The following is a 20,304-nucleotide window of genomic DNA, read 5'->3' as shown; positions in this document are numbered from 1 at the left end:
TTGTTTCGCTCCGTCTCTCTCTCTCTCTCGCTCCCTTTCCCCTCACGCGCGACCTCGGATCAGTTCCGTTCTCCTTGAAGCCCTTCGCCCCCTTGTCATTACCGTAACGAGATTCGGACTGGTTTTTGTTTTGTAATATATATATATCTTAAATGTAAGTACCAAGCAAGTATGTGAGCAGGGGAAATGGAAACAGCCGGGGGATAAGAGGACGGGATGCCGCCTCAGGCGCCCGGCCGGCCCACAGCCCCGTTTGCGAGGTTGGCGCCGCGGCAGCCGCCACCACGGAGGGCGGGCCCCGACAGCACAGCGTGCCTCGCTTCGAGAAGGGCGGCGCCGTCAGCCAATAGGGGTGCGGCGGCGGGGCCGGCGAGCCAATAAGCGGGCGGCCGTGGCTTGTGTGAGTGTGTGCGCGCGCTACGGCTGCTTTCGGCTCTTTTCTCTCGCACTCCTTAGCGACGGATACGGCGGAGTTTAGTGCGCTGCGCGGTAAGGAGCCGAGGGGGCTTTTTTCCCCCCTCAGAGATTTGCCGTTTGCGGCGGTGGCGGGGTGTGTGTTTGTGTTTCTAAATATTTCCGTATGCTGGGTCTCCGCCGCGTCGGGCCTAGGAGGTTTTCGGGGCGCTTGTGCCTGAGGGGCGGGTGAGCCTGTGGGGGAGGGGCGACAGGAGGCCCCGCTAATGGCGGCGAAGGGGGGGGGAGGCCGTTTCGGCCGTTGCGCTACGTGGCGCCGCCCGCTCAGCGCCACGGCGTCCGCAGCCGCCCGGGGAAAGGGAGGCGGCGCGAGGAAACAAAGCTCCCCGGGTTTTGCAGCGGCTGCTGCTGCAGAAATCATGGCGGCCGCGGTGGGTGGAGAGGCGGCGGGAGGCGTTTCCTTCCCCTGGCGGAGCCCAGCAGCCCCGGCGCTCCCTGTAGGCTTTTCCCGCCGGCGAACGGAGCGAGGCGGCGCCGGGCCTCTTTTGTGTGCTTTGCCTGTCGGGCGGGTGGGCCCTTCGCTCGGGGCCGCCGCCGCCGCGTGGCGTTACTCCTTCCGCTCCCGGCTCCTCCTAGCAGCTCGTGGTCGCCATTACAGCCGAAGCTGCTCTTGAGAGCCGCCATTTTTAGAGTCGCGTTGCTCTCCAGTAAAGGCAGATCAAGCTTATGCAACTAGAGGGAACCTTCCTTCGCTCCCCGCGCGACCCGTTTATTGGGGGTTTGTTAGCTTTATTTTGACGGGTTGTGGCGAGGGTTGTTGCGGTTAAAGTGGGCCCTCCTGAAGCCTCGAGGTCCCTAACGGAAGTACTTGAGTGTCTTGTGCTGTGGGCCGCCTTGTCCGCAGCGCGACGGGGAGGAGAACGGGGCGATCCTTTTTGTTGAAAGCTGTTTATGAGGGGTTTGTGACACCTTCCACCCCCCTGCTCCCCACCTAGAGCCCGTGTTCATAGATCGTGTTCTTGCTTGGTACTGCCTACTTGGTACAATAGCGCCTTCCCTCTTGCTAACACCGTTAAATCGCTTTAATTGAACTCTACGCTATGGTAGATCCCGAAATCCGTTTGTATATTGCGCTTGTATGTGTTGGGGTTTATCTTGTTTTCCTCAAATCAAATGACTTGCACCAAACACAAAGATGAAATAGTAAACCAAGGTGCAGTGGCAGTGAGGGGTTTTTTTTTTAGAAAAAAAGCAATATCTAATTTATGGAAGCAAAGCCACTTCTTCCCAACGGTCGCAACTATTTTCTGCAGTTTATCACTGTTGCAATTATTCATCAGTTGCAGTGCCATGAAAATGAATTCAGTTTCTTTCACTTTGGTATAGGAGTCCCTGGCTTATATTGAGCTGTATTCACTGTTGCGTTGCTTTAAGAAGAAATAGCACCTTTCAAAAAATTCAATAAAGGGCATGTTTTTCATGTGGAAATAAGTTCTGAAGTCTTCTAGGATAGAAGTTGCAACTAGCAAAAAATTTAAAGGTGGTATTAATTAGCTGAGAAAACTAATCAGATCTGAGAAATAATTCAGAGGAATTTCTTTAGTTCCTGAAACTGAGAGAACTTGGCTTCAGTAAGAAAAGTGAACGGGCATTAGTGTTTTTTCCTGAAAAACTAGAGTCAAGATTTTGCATGAGATGCAATTCATGACTGGGCTGCAAATAAAGATATTTGATATAGTATGTACTCTTATACAATTCTTCAGAGAGATTAACTTAGGAGAAAAGAGGCATTGTTGGACAGACATTTGATATGTTTCATTTTTTTCTGTATTCTGGAATACTGAACTGTAAAATAATGAACAAGACCAAAATGGCTGTATGTTGCTTTTCATAGGCTGGCTGATCTTTGATCCCGCCCAGAACGTTTAAGGTTTGCTTGGTGAAGCTATATAATATTGGTAAGTGCTGGAAACCAAATGTCACTTCATTTCTTTAGGAAGCTGCAGAGTTGGCTGCTCTCTTCTAAGCACTTATGGGGTTTTATTTATTTTTATTTGACAGGTAGTATCTGCGAGGCTAAAAATAATGGAGACTGAACAGCAAGAAGAGACCTTCACTAATACAGAAACTAATGGTAAGCTATCTTGTATGTAATCAGAAATTACAGCTCTTATATGTGAAAGTAGTAACTGTATGGAATATCTGTCAAGGGTTCAGAATTTATAAATGCCATGTCCAGGCGTGAATAAAAATCTCGTTTACAATCTGCACTGCAGCCACCGTAGACAATGGATGTTGGTTTAATAAAAACCTAAATTAAATGCTGCAACCAGGTCCTATTCATTGGTCATTTTAACATGTGGATCGCTCAGATTTCTGAGGGCATTTGAATCGCCTGGGGGTTTTGATTTCCAAATGCTGTATGGACTGAATGCATTTCCAGTGTAGATACTTAAAATTATTACATAAATGATGAAAAAAACTTGGTGTACTTAAAATGGTAACCATAGTGAGTTATTTTACATTCCATAATTGATAATCCCACTATAAGCATTTTGATGGGTTAGATGCTAATTGGTATTGTTACTGTTAATGTGACTAAAAAGCTAACTTCACAAACATACAGACTTATAGTTAGGTTTTTTAGAGCTTTCAGTAGAAATGGACAATAAGGTTGCTTTGTTGTCTCTTCTATTGCACTTACTGTCTGGCTGTTCATTAAAGCTAAAAATAGTACTGAACAATATGGATTTGCCAAGCTTACTTTTATTAATGCTGTTAGGATAGTAATTGTTTATACCTAATTAGCCTTGGCTTAAACTTTGAAATCACAACATTTAAAAGACTCCTTATTCCATTTAATAAAATGACTTGTGCCCTACAGCTTGTAGAAGCTAAAAAGTTGGATTGTTAATCCTCTCTGTTTTCTAAAATATTAGGCAAACGTCCAGCTGAAGATATTGAAGAGGAACAGGCCTTCAAAAGATCAAGGAACACGGATGAGATGGTGGAACTACGCATTCTGCTTCAGAGCAAAGTATGTTTTGTTACATAATTGCAAAAAAAGTTATTGAGTATGTGGTATTTTGTTGTAATAATTTTACTATCCACAGTTGAGGATGAATAGTGTTCAGAATAAAGAGAATACCTGATAATCAGTTTAAGCATACCAGGGGTTATATCACAGAACTCTTAACAGATTTCTGTTTGGAGAAACAGCAAAATGTTTCTGCCGTGTGAGACAATAAACCTGATTTTAAGAAGGACCTGACATTTTTTAAAGAAAAGATTAAGCTGTATGACATATCTGCTTTTCTGAATTTTGGGAAACGGCAGCTCATTTATAGGGTTGAAAGCTGCTTCCTAGTTAAGCATTACAATATTCTGTCATACCTTGTACCGTATTAAAACATATCATTAGTATTTTAATTCGAGCAAATCTGCATTAATTGTTTGAATTTATTTTTTATCAGGAAACCAAAGGCAAGTCTCTTACGTTTGCTATAATAACATAAAGCTCTGTGTTTAGGTTGGATTTATTTGCCTTACCCACTTTTAAAAATCTATCTGAGAGGTTTACTTAAAAGGAGTGTTAGTGTCAGCTTCCATGTCCAATCACAGCCTAATTATCATAATTGTATTTGTGAAAATCAATTTCAATTTTGACTTTTTTTTAATAGAATGCTGGAGCAGTGATTGGCAAAGGTGGCAAAAACATTAAGGCACTTCGTACAGACGTGAGTATTTACAAGTTAAACACTAATAATTTTGCATAGCTATTGTGAAAATTTTATATAGGTGTCTAGTACAAGCCACTTGTATTGATTTTTAAAAAAATCTTAAGTGTCAGGATATTCCATTCATATAATTAAAACACAGAATAATTCATATGGAAAAATTCCTGTCCCTTATTTTACAAAGCATTAAACTAAATTGTATTTCATTGCTTTCGCTTGCAATACCAGAGAGCTTAAGCTTCCAATTAAAATAATTCAAACCTGGATGGCCATTCTTTATCCAGCTATAGAATTAACTTTGCTTAAACAGTCTATCTCTTCAAGAGAGAAGTGTTCAGACTGGCATGATACTATGTACAGAACCGTTTAGCTGCATTTAATCTGGAATGAATTTTTCATGAACATCACAGTAAATATACCTACCTTTTTATAGTGGGTTGACTCCTGTGAATAGACACTTTCAGTATTAAGTCTCAATAGTTAAACACTATGCTTTGTAAAAAGCAATTTTTTATATTGTGCATAGTCTTCAGTTTTTGAAAGTATGATATTGGTATTTAATGAAATATTTGGCACGATATCATTTCACATTGTGTTTGATATTTTCATTATATTGTAAAACGCCTGCAGAATGTTATAACTGTCAACTTTGGTTACTAGATCTGAGGTATAAGAAATGAACTTGGGTAGTAATCACATGTGCATTAACTGACCTTTCTGAAGCTAGCGTACTTAAAAATTCACCTGCCTAAATCTAGATTCCATACATATAATTCATGGATTAGTGGCTTTCCCAATTTTCCCAGGATTTCAGTAATCTGAATCTCTACAGATTTTGTGTCTACCCTCACGAGCCAGCCTGCTACTGCAACTTCTAATGTTAAAAGTAGTTTAGGCCAAGTAACTCATTTTTACGGTCCATAACTGTTAAGCCACAGTCAATGTAGCTATCCGTTATTGTGTTAGTCTTCAGAACAACTTAAGCTTGTTTCATTGAGAGTAATGAGTATAGTTTGTATTAAATTAAAATTTATTGCTTTTCCCCCTCTTCCCTCTCCTTGTTTTTTTGGCCATATATCTCTCCGTTGCCCATGTACTGGATCGACATGCCCCTGCGTTGCCCACCATGACGTTGGCCCATCCGCCCCTGAACGCCCATGTGAAAACCCTGGTTGGCTATGCCCAAAAATGTGCTCGTTGCCAAACGGGTGCCTTACTTGACAACTTCTGATTGAATGCCCATGCCCAATGCCAACATCCACGAACGCCAATGACCAATGCAGTACAATGCCAGTGTTTCAGTCCCAGACAGCAGTGGCCCCGAGCGGTATGTCCCAACAGTTTATGCCTCACTGCCTGATTAGAAAGAGAGAAATGTATATTATTACCTGCCTTTTATATAATTAAATAGTATCCCCGTAGACGGTGTATTGTTTTTTTTAAGTTTTCTGTCTTATTTTCCCCATTAAGTCTTTTTTGTCACTGAACTTTTACGTGAGTTGCCCACCCAACAATCCACTAATTTTATTTCAATGGAAGGAGCACAGCTTCAATTGTTGTATATTTGCTGCATTGTAAATCAGATTGTTTCAAAATAGTCTCTCGCTCTGCTCTGTCTTTGTGGTCCACCTTGCTCCCCCAGCATTGCCTGTTCATAATTTTTTCTGATGAAATGCTAACTCCTGGTTCACTCTCCTTCACTTCTCATTTGTGTTGTCTTTTTTGTCTTGCATTTGTATTCGTTTTCTTGCAGAGCCCATTAGTAACCTAATTTCTAACTGGTCTCATAACCCTATTCCAAATATAATGTTCACCACTTGCATATTCCCATGTTTCCTATGAGAAGGTGTGCCAGTTTAACAATGTAATAGTGAGGGTATCCTAAATTAGTGGTGGCGGGGAACATGAGTATTCACTCCTGCTTTCAGTTCTTCGTTAATTTCTTGTCCACTTAATCTGACTCCTTCCAAGAAACTCATTCTCTTATCTCCAAAACCTTATTTTAAACTTGTATCATTTATATTATTGGGCATAAACAAAGGTGCATGTGCTGTATCTTCAGTAAAAGGTTTACTTAAGTGGGTAATATTAACTCGTAAGTTCAGCTCTGTAAAGTTGACTTATAACACATAAAATTATGAATACACAACTTACTTTACCTTTCCCCCTATCTTATTTGTGACACCTGATGCTTAATGCTATTTGACAGCATACTGAGTATAAGTGCAGATATCGAAACAATTGGAGAAATCTTGAAGAAAATTATCCCTACTTTGGAAGAGGTAAGTGTATTTGGGTGTATACATCTGAAAGGCGAGCTTCAAATGCTCTTGCTTTCTGTCGCTAACTTGCCCTCTATTTAAAATACAGATATGTGTCCCAGTTGGAGTGTCAGCAAGAGTTGGTTGTGTATAACACACCAAATAAAATTAAGTTTGAAATTTTAATGTACTGAGGCAGGCCATAGGTCCATGTAACTCAGTATTATTTTGTATTTTGATTTTATTGTGTGAACCGCCTTGTCATCTCTGGGTATAGGGTGGTATATATATTCAGTTAATAATAATAAATCATCACCTTGTCTACACTGATAGCAGCTCTCCAAAGTTTAAGAGGGTAAGAGGGGACTTTGCTAGCCCTTTCTGAAGATGCCAAGGCTTGAACCTGGGAGCTTTTTATATACAAATTCTATCACCGAGCTGTGGCCCCTTATTTTCTTGGGGTGCATTATCAATAGCAAGGTCACTGTGTGTGGTCATAGACCTTGATAGTAGGGGTTGATTTTATTTTTCCTATATGCTGAATATTCCTTGACTTAAATAAAACCCGCTAAGAATGGTAATCTCTGGCTGGGAAAGTATTTTAGGCTGGTCTACTTACATATGCACTCCTTCCAGTGAGATCTTCTACTTGGAACATTAGGAACCCCCGCCCCCCAATACAATATCACAGCTGTGTTTGAAACACCTTTTAGATTTTTAAAAGCAGCTGGCTGGACTGCATAAACTTGTGTTAAGAGTAAAATCAGGCCCCTGAACTCTTGGATAATGGTACTACTTTAACATTTAAATCGTAATATATAAACTGTTTGGAGAATGATGTCTGGATTTAGTGGGTGATAGGTACTGGAAGTTGGAAATCAGAAAAAATAACAGTATGGTACTGTACTGGGTAGTAAATGGGTACTTATTCAAGCAAACATCTTACTGACTGTTTTTCTTACTCTTCACCCTGAATATGTCTATAGTATCAACATTACAAGGGAAGTGACTTCGACTGTGAGTTAAGGCTGTTAATTCACCAGAGTTTGGCTGGAGGAATTATTGGTGTCAAGGGTGCTAAAATCAAAGAACTCAGAGAGGTAACATAATTTTTGTCTTTTGATATAAGCATAGTTATCTTAAAAATAATCACTTTCTTGAAGATGATGTTCAGTTCATAGTTGATACTAGTCATTGGGTGGCAAGAATGCCTCAACTTTACTAGAATTTATTCATCTTGTGCTGCTAAAGAATTACAAACCCAAATATGTGATTAATTTACAAACACAGAGTTTCCTTTCAGTAAAAGAAAGTGTAGAGAAAGAGATCAATTTTATTCTGGTTTTAACTTTGGTTACTAAAATTGGTGACAGTTTCTAATACTTCTGTAGTATCTGAAGCTGTTTCTCATTGTACAGCTGAAATGGCTAGCGCAAAAGGTTTGTGGGTGCCTGATCCCCTGATGGAACTTGTACTCCAGAGATTCTAGAGAAACAATTTCTTAGCAGTTACTGCAAAGGTGGTGGTTTCCACATAATTTGTACACCGTAGTTGGAGGTTCACCAAAATCTGAGCCTGTGTAGTAGCGTCACTAAGTGTAAAAATGGAATACGAAATCTATAGAGTGAAAACATAGCCTAATAATTGTCAAACACTTCACAGTGGTCTTTGTTAATCACATTTCACTCCTGGTATAAGGAACCAACTTGGGCTGCTGACAAAATAGCTCCTTAGAGATTCACTCAGTTTCTGGAGTGCAGGCCTCTCTATAAATTAGGGTTCCGAGGCTAAAAAGTCTGTCTTTGATTTGAGCGCTCATGGGGGAATACTGGGACAAATCCAACTACAGTGGTACCTCAGCTTCAGGTTACAGAAGCTTCAGGCTACAGACTCCGCTAACCCAGAAGTAGTACCTCGGGTTAAGAATTTTGCTTCAGGATGAGAACAGAAATTGTGTGGTGGCGGCGGGAGGCCCCATTAGCTAAAGTGGCCCTTCAGATTAAGAACAGTTTCAGGTTAAGAACGGACCTCCAGAACGAATTAAGTTCTTAACCCAAGCTACCACCATAAACATGACTTGTATACAACTTACGAATGTGTTTAAAGTTGATGATAAAAGCAAGTAGGTCTGCCACAATTGTGTCTGCACAGTTTTGTTCAGCAGACCTTTTTATGACTGTTGAAGTGCTTTTGCAGCCTGGCGATCTTTCACTGGAAAATTTTGAACCTTTAGACTCATTGTGAAGACTTTCTTTTATTCATTTTATTAATAAAGGACATTATTTCATCTACTCTTAGAGGCAATAGTAAGACCAGTGTTGCAGAAGCTCGCTTGATCCCCAATTAATTAAATACTTAAAGTCAAACCATTTGCTAGCTGTTGTGGCTGGGCACTCAATTATTTAGACATTTAAAGACCAGGGTTTGGTCTGGGACTTCTTTGGCTTCATCTTCTTTCTGCATCTTTGTAGGAGAGAAATTGAATGTGGCCCTGTTGAGTGTCTTGCACGCTTTGAGGTTATTGAGAATATTAAAAATAGCACCACACTTTATTACAATCCTGAGTTAGAGGTTTTGTTTTCAATGGTTCCTTCTATTTCGTTGGGACATTAATGTACTTCTTGTCGTTGGCTCTTGTGGACTTCTGCCGGGGTTTGTCCTAACTAAAACTACTGAAAAGGTTCATATTGGATTTTGGAGCGGATTCATGATGGTCCAGCTCAATTTATTCTGAAGCATTTGTGGCAATATTCCTTGAATCACTTAGCATAATGTAGCATGCTAGCATTACTTAGTAAATAGTAATACAGTCGTACCTTGGTTCTTGAATGCCTTGTTGCTTGAACATTTTGGTTCCTAAACATTGCAAACCTGGAAGTGAGTGTTCCACTTTGCAAACCTTTTTTGGAAGCTAAACGTCTGACACAGCTTCTGTGGCTTCCAATTGAGTGCAGGAAGCTCCTACAGCCGATCGGAAGCTGCACCTTGGTTTTTGAACATTTTCGGAAGTCGAAAGGACTTCCTGAACAGATTCCATTCGAGAACCAAGGTACGACTATACTTAGCATGATGTCAGTAAAAAGTCCAATTTAGAAGAACAGGATTTGTTGGTAGCCCCAGAAGTAGTTCAGGAAAACTGCTTTGTGATGTGGTCATGTTACAGTTAAAAGAGCAGATACGCAATTGGGAGTGTTCCTATCTCCAGGCCTCCTATATCAGGTAGAGTTGGTAGCCAGGAGTGTTTGTCTACTGACTTTGGCTAATGTACCAATGGTTTGAATGCCTGCTAAAGAAGGATTGTGCAGGCCCTAATACCTTCTTGACTGGACCACAGTAATGTGTGGGCTTTGGAGCTGCAGCAACTTGACAGCTTGGAAACTTTACTTGGTTGGTTAGATATGTCAACTGACAGAAGCTTATAATAATTGCTGGTTCTCTTCTGGCAAGAATTTTTTTCCAGACCAAATTGAAGCCCAGATATCAGCAGTTAATATATCATAAATGGTTAAATTTAAGGAATAACCTTTGGAGGGAGTATGTGACATGGATGTAAGCTGTGGAACCAAGCATGTGAAAAAGCATCAGTTCTGCTTTTAAATGCATTTTACAAATTTCTATTTTGAATTGGGGAGGAAGGAAGGAAACTCAATAGGGGCGGGACCATAAATCATTCCTGTATTGTTGAATGTTAAAGATATCAAACAGTGAAAAGTCGGTGAACCATAACTAGTGTAATTGTATGGTTTGTATGTACAAGCCCTGAGAGTGCATTATGAGAGTGGAGTTTTCTTAGCTTCCAGTTTGTATTGTTTGTGCCGCAACTTGTTCAGCATACAAATCTCAAAAACAAACTATGTTAAATAGTTTTCAGCTTTCTTATTGGCTAGAGTGGATTCTAAATAATTTTTTACTTAAAATTTTCTTGGCAGAACACTCAGACCACCATTAAGCTTTTCCAAGAATGCTGTCCTCATTCTTCCGACAGAGTGGTGCTAATTGGTGGAAAGCCTGATAGAGTTGTGGAATGCATCAAAATAATATTGGATCTTATATCAGAGGTAATTTAATCTTTACAGTAATTTGTTTTCATACCCCCCACGCCTTTTTTGTGCAAAGATAGTTGCATTTTTTGCTTGAAATAAGCTATACATGTAACTTCAATAATTGGTAGTCTTTTAATATATGTGTTAAAATATAATTGTGGGAAATGTTCAGAAGACTAAAGTTGTTTTCCTTTTTTCATATTAGTCACCAATCAAAGGACGTGCACAGCCTTATGATCCGAACTTTTATGATGAAACGTACGACTATGGTGGATTTACAATGATGTTTGATGACAGAAGGGGGCGTCCTGTGGGATTTCCAATGCGTGGCAGAGGAGGCTTTGATCGAATGCCTCCAGGTCGTGGTCGTCCAATGCCTCCACGAAGAGATTATGATGACATGAGCCCCCGCAGAGGACCTCCTCCCCCTCCTCCAGGCCGTGGTGGTAGAGGTGGCAGCAGAGCTCGCAATCTTCCTCTTCCTCCCCCTCCTCCTCCCAGAGGCGGGTACGTCAACATTGTAATTATTCCGAGTGCTTTTATAGAGCAGTTCAGCTAACAGCTGCTTAGAGTAAGGTTTGTGCTTGAGGGAGAACATAGTAGTTGATAAATGGAACTGGTTTTTATGTTTGTTTTAAGTGGGATGGATGGATTTATAAAACATGAATTTCTGTGACATAATATTAGTCAAATTGCTTATTTATGTATTTGACAATGTCTTTATGCGAGACTTTCACTTGTAAACACTCTAAATTATATCATTTGCTTTCTTAAGGGACCTTATGTCTTATGACCGAAGGGGCAGACCTGGCGATCGCTACGATGGAATGGTAAGTTATGTTCAATAGGAGAACTCCGAATGCAGTTTTTCGGTAATTGGGTATCTTGAAAGCATTGTTTTATGTATGACTTGGGATATCAATGCCCTTTTACAATTTTACCTTTCACAATTTTCAGTTTTCTTTAATAAAGTGTTCATGCATCTTGAGTATTTGGAGACTTTAATAGTATTGTAGTTCCAAGTTTTTCTCTTCACTGGCACTTGTGTACTTAGAACAGAGCTTTTGAAACTGTGTCACGACAGGTTAATGTGTTGGCTGTAGTCTGTAGGCTTTCCTGGGGCTGGAAAGGGGTTAGTTTTACCTCCAGTTTGCTAGTAAAACTGAATTACTGTGTCACAAAATGATGCATGTCTAAAAAGTGTGTGGCCAGCATGAGAAGTTTGGAAAGCTCTGACTTACAGGATCTTAATCTTCAGAGTTAGGAACATGATTCTAATTGTGGGTCATCTTTTTCAAAATGAGTAACAGTTCTGATGAGGAAGAAATGTACTTTGTCCAAGTTATTTAAGTCAGATTCATGTAGGGCTGTAGTTCCATAGTATTTTATGTTTGCAGTATGAAAGGAATATAAAGTTATATTTTACTGCTACCAGTTACCTGGGAAAAAGACCCATTGACTTCAGTGGGATTATATCTAGGTGGGCAGGTATAGAATTGCGCTGCAAGGCTCTTAGCGTATACAAGATTTCAGCCTAATTTACTGTGTACAGAATGCTTGCTTTCCTGCATGCCTAAATCAGAATTTACACATTCTTAGGAATTACCAGAGGGGAAATGAACTCAGTAACTGCCCACAACACAAGTTCATTGAGTGACTCAGAAGCAAATGAATTACAGTATAAATTTTAATATAGTTAAAATACATAGTAATACAGTACAAATTAAATTAAACCCAAAACTGTATTTTAACTTAAAACATATAATAACTGTTTGATACATTGAACCAAGTCAGGCTTATTTATTTTATGTTACTTTATTCGGGGCATTGTGAGAGGATTTATGTAGGTAATTGAAAAAATAAGAGCAGTATCCAATATTGCGTGTGTACAGGGCCTGCCACTTACATGAGAGTTCAGCTCCTGGCATCCATGTGCAAAGGCAAAATCACGTAAACCTAGGAACCCCCCAGAACTACTCCCTCACCCTGCGCAATCATCCAAACTTGTCCAGAGCAGACCTTGGCCTCTGCCTTGCTTTCTGAGCTCTGGGAAGGCTGTGCAAGGCCCTGGCGGCATCCCATAACCCTTGAACATCCTTCCCAGAGGCTGGTAAGCAGTGAGTTTTCCCTGCCCTTCTTTTATTTCTTTTTTGACTGTCTGCCCAAGGTCACAATTGTGTAAGTAAATTATGCATAAGTGGTGGCCACTGCACACTTCTCACACAATTGGATTTTCCCTGCACCCCCCACCAAATCTCTAGGGATTCTCAACCTTTGTAACAGAATGGGGTGGTCTGCATGGGGAAAGTCTGGAAAAAGGAGCATTCTCTGCATCTAATTGAAGTCAGTTCTGCTTGCATATGGACTTCACTCACGTTGCTTAAGAGCTGCACTTGGCTGCAGAATAATATAAGTAGTGCATATGGAAATTGCCTTAAATTGTCACCTATCAAGCTTGTTTTGCATATATTCTAACATGCAAACTGGTTTATGCAGTCTGTATCACATAAGTTTACAGGCACATAAGCTTTATGATTTATGAGTCTATAAAGTCCCAAGTAACTTGTTTCAAATGTATTTCTTCTTTCTTCTCTTTGGCAAGATGATGCAATGTCATGTCAATGCTTGCGATGACATAGAAACGCCAGAAATGGTGAGTACACTAATTAAAAAGCCTGCTTTGATTGGTGTTCTTGATGGTAGGAGAGAGGCAATAAGGAACTGGTTTTGCGCATAAACTGCCATTGCTAAAAGCTTCCATTTGGGCGTTTGCTGGATTTTAAGCAAGTAATACTTTTAGCAACAACTTTCTCCTAGAAGTTTGTAGTTGAAATGGATATGTTTAGATTAAACTCAAATACTTGTAGAGGCAAAGGAAACAGTTGCCTTAAGTATGGATGATGCAAAATTTCCCACTTCTTAATTTGTACTGTGGAATTCCTTCTCATATACTGTTTCAGTCCCAGAAATGTTACAACATATACAACCTGAAGCAGTGATTTGAGTTCCTTATCTTAATGTCTCCTGAAATGTGTGTGCCTTTAAGTTGGCAACTGAAGACCTGAAAGATTCCAAAATGTTTTTTCTCTTAATATGTTGTGTGTTTGATAGGCCTTAACGGAAATGTTCAAAAACTTTTATAAACCTGTGTGCGCACACTGCCATGATGAATGTATGCATACCCATGTGTATGCATAGGCTGCTTAAGCTGGGTGGGAACAGAGGGAGAGCTTGCCAGTGCACCAGGAAGGCATTCCATCACATGTTAAATTAGTGGAGCTGAATTTGTAACATACCTCTGACTAGAACTGAGAATGTTTTGAGTGTTGATGGGAATGTAATTAACATTACTGCCTGCCTTTTTTGTACAAGGTTGTCAGAGTGTTAAATAGGAGTAATAGACTATTATTGAGGGCTATATAGTTTAGTCATTATCTGGAAATGGAATCTAAATATTTCCACTAGAATTGTTATCGCTGACTTTGCATGAATCATGCTGCATAAAATACGCCCGGTCGGTTACTGATTTGGTGTTCTCCATTGGAAAGTACAGTGGTACCTCGGGTTACAAACACTTCGGGTTACAGACTCCGCTAACCTCAGGTTAAGAGCTTAAACTCAGGATGAGAACAGAAAACACGCAGCAGCAGGAGGCCCCATTAGCTAAAGTGGTACCTCAGGTTAAGATCGGTTTCAGGTTAAGAACAGACCTCTGGAACAAATTTGTAACCAGAGGTACCACTGTATTTTGAGATTGTTGAGATACCTAGATTCATTGGGGAAGGAGTTCCACAATGCTTGTGCTTTGGTGGTGAAAGGCCCTTGTTCTCCTTTGAAATCCAGAAATGCACAGATTTTACCTATGGTTTTATGGCAGAGGTCCAGTTATATATAGGTGGAGTTATATGGATATATATAAAGGTAAAGGGACCCCTGACCATTAGGTCCAGTTGCAGAAGACTCTGGGGTTGCAGCGCTCATCTCGCTTTATTGGCCGAGGGAGCTGGCGTACAGCTTCCGGGTCATGTGGCCAGCATGACTAAGCCACTTCTGGCGAACCAGAGCAGCGCACTGTTCACTCTGTTCACCTTCCCGCCGGAGCAGTACCTATTTATCTACTTGCACTTTTGTGTGCTTTTGAACTGCTAGGTTGGCAGGAGATAGATATAGATAAAGATATCAGCTGTTTAAATACTTTTGTTAGCTTCCATGATACATGAAACAAAAGCTGCTAAGACTTTTTCTTTTTGTTTCCCTTTTGCTAGTTCGAGGGTGGATCAGGATATGGTAAGCTTTAATGCATGTGTACTATATACAATTTACTGTTCAGTCATAAAAAGAGCAAGATGCATACGTTTTAAATCAGACTATTCTTATGCAGGGGGTCGTGGCTCTTACGGTGATCTTGGTGGACCCATAATTACAACACAAGTAACAATACCCAAAGATGTAAGTATATTCCCTGTAGTTAAAATATTTTCAAATCTTGCGACATACGGTTTTTTAATCTTTGTGCAGTATGTTAGATTTACTGTTATCTTCAGTGTTATATGTTAAGCTTGTATTCTGCTTTGAAGGAAATGGGCTAAAATTTCCTCCCCAACTTGTTATTGAACATACTATCCAGGAGTGCTGCCTAATAAATTGTTGTATTGTGTAATGGTATGTTTTTGTACTCTGGTAATAACTTTGTATGTTGTAATACTGCAATTACTAGCTGTTGGTTAAAAAAAACCCTCACTTTTTTTTCTAGCTGGCTGGTTCCATTATTGGAAAAGGAGGCCAGAGGATCAAACAGATACGCCATGAATCAGGAGCTTCAATCAAAATTGATGAACCCTTAGAGGGCTCAGAAGATCGGATAATAACTATCACAGGCACACAGGACCAGATTCAAAATGCACAGTATTTACTGCAAAACAGGCAAGTTGCATAGAACTGCAGCTGTAAACTAAATGTGTAAATCATTACTGAACTTTGTCTCTTGTATGGTATGCCTTTTTAAAGAAAGCTATTTTAAAAACAAAAAAACACCTTTATGCTGGTAGTGTATACTAACTTCTGCACTTCGTAGTATGCCTTTCTCTTCTGTTTTCCATTCTTACTCTATGAAGACACCCTCAAAACTAATCTTGCTGGAAGTGACCTTAACCAAGCAGTCCTCATTTCTCTGGTGAAAACTGCTGCAAAAAACCTACTTGTAATCTATTACATAGAGCCTGTAGAAAATATAGAAGATTTCAGTGGATCTTGGTCTAGTTCTGTGTGGAAGACTAGTGATTTTGTTGTTTTTAGATAACCAAATCGACAACAAATCGCAGTCTGCCATATGGCACAGACCATGCCTCTACAGGACAAGTTGAAAACTATTGGTGCTGTTAATGCAGCATTTCACACCTCACTGGCATTGCTTCCTTTTCTGCCATGTATAACAGCTCTAGGTTGTACTTGCTTTATTTCCGCTAACATCAGCTGTCTAGTGAGCATTTTGCAATGTGTAACTTGTCTTTTTGAAAGTAGATAGCTACTAATTACAAACTGTAAAATTTTAATCAGTATGTATTGTCTAATGTTTATAATTGTGTAAAATGTATTTGCAAATATTGATTCAAGTTGTTTGTTCAACCATTCTAATACATGCCTTTTTTTTTCTTTTTCCTTATAGTGTGAAGCAGTATGCAGATGTTGAAGGATTCTAATGCAAGATATTTTTTCTTTTTTATAGTGTGAAGCAGTATTCTGGAAAGTTTTTCTAAGACTAGTGAAGAACTGAAGGAGTCCTGCATCTTTTTTTTTTCTTAAATCTGCTTCTGTTTAAAAAGCCAACATTCCTCTGCTTCATAGGTGTTCTGCATTTGAGGTGTAGTGAATTTTTTTTTGCTGTCACCAGATGTAATGTTTTTAGTTCTCTACATATAGGTGGGTGGGAGTGGGGTGGCTTGCAAAACTAACATTGGTATTTTGAAACAGCAGCAGAGAAGGTGGATTTTATTTTTGTTCTATGTTGGTTGTAAACTGTAATGTTTTTTCTGTCACTTGTGAACCATCTGCTTTATACCTTTTTTGTTTTGAAGAGGGAGAAGAGTACTGGTAGTTCACTTACCTATCCCTGGCATCCATTCAAAGCAGTGTGCAGAATGTAATGCTCTTTTGTAAGATGTTTTATGATTTTAAAAATAAATTTAGTGAACCAATTCTTGCAGTCATTTTTTTAATGCATACTTCTGTAGCTAAAATACACTCTCTACACCATTAATTGAGCTTGGCTTTTTCCCTATACCAGAGAAGCAGAACACCCAATTTCATTGTTTTGGCAAATTGGGAGTATTGATAATGCACTGACTCCAAAGTTTGATGTGTGAAGAAACTGAAAAATATTGAAACAGTTTTGCGTTCTTGTTACTCCAAATGTATGCCCCTAATTATTGTACTGCAACTTGTTGGTTTGAATAAAATTTCACAAAACTTGGTTTGTCATGGAATAGCAATTAACTGTAGAGGCTATTGGAATTTTAGTCATTTCTAGCATTGGCAATCTTGCCCATATCCAACTGTAACTTGTTTAAAATGTTTCTATTGTATAAAAACTGAATGACAAAACAATTGTATCTCACTGTTTGAGTTGCATAGAAAATGTGTGTGGAATCAAAAGAACCTGGATATTTTCATGTAAAAATCTCAGCATTTGTATTAATAGTTTACAAGTTTATTTGTCTCGAATAAACATTGTAATAGCATCCAGCTGCATGTAACTTCGAGGTTTCAATATTTACTCTAGGTCTAATTCTCTACAGACTTAAAATATTTTCCTCTTTGTGTTTCACAATAAATTAAAAGATAAATTGAAATCTACCATGCCCTTCTTTCTTAGCTCTGAATGCTACACTGAGAAGCTATAGAAGAACATTTGCCAAAGATTCCTTCATTTGAGATACCTTTAGTATTTAAGGAAGAACATTTTCACGAGGGCTTTTTGCAAAACCTGATCATGTAAGTGCTACTTATGTCAAAGTTAAAAAATGGCATATAAAGTTGCAAGTGCAGAGGAAGCTGTGCTGCAGTGGAGTGCTTTAGAGCAAAAAGAACAACGTAGATCTGGATTGTCGGCAGATCTCTGATATGAAGTGGATCGGCAGTGATATTTGATACCCCATTGGTGAAATGAAGACTTGGATTAATCGAAAGTGGATTTTGAGTACAGAAGAGCTCCATTCAGTTTTGGTATTTGAACGGATATTTTTGGACTATTAAGTTTTATGCCATTTGCACTAAGCTCTGATTAATGGACCTTCAGGTTTTCACAGAAAATGAAACATCCTTGCATTAGAGTGTATTTTTAATACCTCTGGTGAAATTCACCTAAAACAAAAGACTTCCTTTAGCTAGGTGTTTGCATTTCATGTAGGAGGGATGCATTATGCATCAGGATTTGACGCTGTTGTGTCCGGTTTCTGAACATTGAGTAAATGGGTCTTTAATCAGAAGATTTACACCCCTGTGCAGCAGTACAGTGGTACCTCTGTTTACGAACTTAGTCCGTTCTGGAAGTCCATTCTTAAACTGAAACCGTTCTTAAGTTGTGCTTTCCCTAATGAGGCCTACCACCACCAGTGCCCTTCCACTGTTTGGATTCTGCTCTTAGACCGAGATAAAGTTCGCAAAGCGGGAGACTACCGGTTTTGTGGAGTTCGTTAACGGAATTGTTCGTAAACAGGACTGTTCTTAAACCAAGGTACCACTGTATTTGCTGTAGCCTTTGGCTATGTTGCCTTTTAAGTGTGATTAAGGGAAAGATTATTTTTAACCAGGGGTGGTACTTTTTGTCAAGATGTTTATTTTGTCCTAGCATGTTTTCATGATAACAGTTATGTCCCAACAGGTATGGAAGGGAAGCTACAAGCAAATATTTTGCCTCTTCTAAACTTCCTTTAGGGAAAGGTGGGCAGAAGGCAGATGGGGTATTTTTGCAGTACTGGAATGGGTTGGTAGCCTTTTCCCCTCCTAAATTGTGAAAGGGAGAAAAACATGTAAATGTGAGATCTAGTTCAACTACTGAAACCTGTTCAGAACAGTACCTCCCCACTCTCCTATGTTCCTCTTCCTGAGTTCCAGCTGGTGACCTGGGTTCTAGTGAAAACCAGCCTAGATCCTAGGAGACTGAAGTCTGCTGACTCTTGCTCTTAGGAAATACATTGTAAAGGAAACGAAAATATAGGAAGTTGGCAACCATTATAATAAAGGACTCAGTTTGATGGCAAGGTTAACATTTCATTAAATGCAACTACAGTACTTCTAAAAAAATCAATCATTTGTCATGTTGGGATCCCTTTCTACTAAGAATTGAGTTCTTCCTTGCCCCTACACCCAGGCTTTTGAAAGGTTTGCAGAGGAGTGATAATTTTCTCACGAAAGGAGGCAAGAATCTTGAGTTTACAAGTGAAGCCTATAGTGTGAAACAGACTCGCAAAGTCACTACTGAATAAACTAGAGCCTGCTTTCTTGCAGGCTGTTTAGACACCGTCATTTTTCATTTATTAATTTCGTATATTATTTATTAAATTTGACATCCCACCACTATCCCATAGACATAAGTTTGACGATAAGTCTGTACTTGTTCGATCGTGTCCGCTTCCAATAGGGAAGTGCTAAGAACTGCTTTTGCTCGAATGCAGCAAGTTCCCCTTGGAACAGTAACACACGAAGGGGAGCTTCCCTTCCAAAGCCCTTTTCTGATTGCAGGAAGGACTCGGGGGAGGGGTATCGGTCTAGGAATTAGCAGGTCATGGAATACAGCCCACTGCACTTGGCAATGCAAGGGATCGGGGTTGAGTTCTTAAAAGTGCCAAGTAATGTGCATAGTTGGGCACCGGCTATTTAAGCTGATTTTTAAATAAATGCAATTCCAGCAACCTTCGAGAAAGTCAAGCTGAGCAAGTGATTTGCAGGGACTGGAAGCCCTAAACCCCTTTGATGGGCACAGGGCCAGATTTAGGTTTGATAAGGGCCTAAGCTACTGAAGGTAATAAAAAGGTAAAGGGACCCCTGACTGTTAGCTCCAGTCGCAGACTGGGGTTGAGCCGTTCATCTTGCTTTCTTGGCCGAGGGAGCTGGTGTACAGCTTCCGGGTCATGTGGCCAGCATGACTAAGCCGCTTTTGGCAAACCAGACCAGCGCACGGAAATGCTGTTTACCTTCCCACTGGAGCGGTACCTATTTATCTATTTGCACTTTTTTGGTGTGCTTTCAAACTGCTAGGTTGACAGGAGCTGGGACCGGACAACAGGAGCTCACCCTGTCGGGATTCAAACCGCCGACCTTCTAATCGGCAAGCCCAAGAGGCTCAATGGTTTAGACCACAGTGCCACCCACGTCCCACTGAAAGTAAAAGGGCCATTTAAATGTCCAGCTGTCCTTTGTCAACAATAAATTGCCGCTGTTTTTTGTTGTTGAATATATGCTATATGTCTAGTTACAGGAAGGTAGCCGTGTTGGTCTGCCATAGTCGAAACAAAATAAAAAAAAGAATTCCTTCCAGTAGCACCTTAGAAACCAACTAAGTTTATTATTGGTATGAGCTTTCGTGTGCATGCACACTTCAGATACTTCTGAATAGATTGTAGATAGATTGTATCTGAAGAAGTGCATGGACACGAAAGCTCATACCAATAACAAACTTAGTCGGGTGGCGCTGTGGGTTAAAGCACAGAGCCTAGGACTTGCCAATCAGAAGGTCGGCAGTTCGAATCCCCATGACGGGGTGAGCTCCCGTTGCTCAGTCCCTGCTCCTGCCAACTTAGCAGTTTGAAAGCACATCAAAGGGCAAGTACATAGGTACCGCTATTATTATCA

The 20,304-nt window shown here is 40.1% G+C and overlaps 1 protein-coding gene and 1 long non-coding RNA gene across 10 annotated transcripts; one reads left to right on the top strand and one right to left on the bottom strand.

Moving 5' to 3' along the window:
- Window positions 1–19: 19 nt before the first annotated feature.
- On the top strand, window positions 20–17,303 carry HNRNPK (heterogeneous nuclear ribonucleoprotein K). Of its 9 annotated transcripts, none has more exons than XM_083464983.1 (16): window positions 20–154; window positions 2,309–2,372; window positions 2,476–2,548; window positions 3,354–3,451; window positions 4,095–4,151; window positions 5,435–5,478; window positions 6,361–6,433; window positions 7,399–7,512; window positions 10,342–10,470; window positions 10,661–10,962; window positions 11,231–11,285; window positions 13,058–13,108; window positions 14,721–14,742; window positions 14,822–14,904; window positions 15,209–15,378; window positions 16,121–17,303. In XM_083464983.1, the coding sequence occupies exons 3-16, from the start codon at window positions 2,500–2,502 to the stop codon at window positions 16,152–16,154; spliced, it is 1,281 nt and encodes a 426-aa protein (XP_083321109.1). In that variant the 5' UTR covers window positions 20–154; window positions 2,309–2,372; window positions 2,476–2,499; the 3' UTR covers window positions 16,155–17,303. The 9 variants fall into 9 exon arrangements, with proteins under 9 accessions (XP_083321109.1, XP_083321114.1, XP_083321108.1 ...); XM_083464988.1 differs by having other exon boundaries at window positions 46–154; window positions 16,181–17,303; XM_083464982.1 differs by having other exon boundaries at window positions 151–489.
- On the bottom strand, window positions 16,222–18,939 carry LOC310688543. Its single transcript, XR_014517024.1, has 2 exons — window positions 18,078–18,939; window positions 16,222–18,037 (listed from the first exon to the last, which is right to left on the bottom strand). It is a non-coding gene; the product is annotated as an uncharacterized lncRNA (long non-coding RNA).
- Between the last annotated feature and the right edge of the window lie 1,365 nt (window positions 18,940–20,304).

The sequence above is a fragment of the Podarcis liolepis genome, assembly GCF_965112155.1.
Source record: "Podarcis liolepis genome assembly, chromosome: 11".
Taxonomy (NCBI): Eukaryota; Metazoa; Chordata; class Lepidosauria; order Squamata; family Lacertidae; genus Podarcis; species Podarcis liolepis.
Note: the sequence above shows the minus strand (reverse complement) of the source record. Positions and strands in the feature narration are given on the sequence as shown.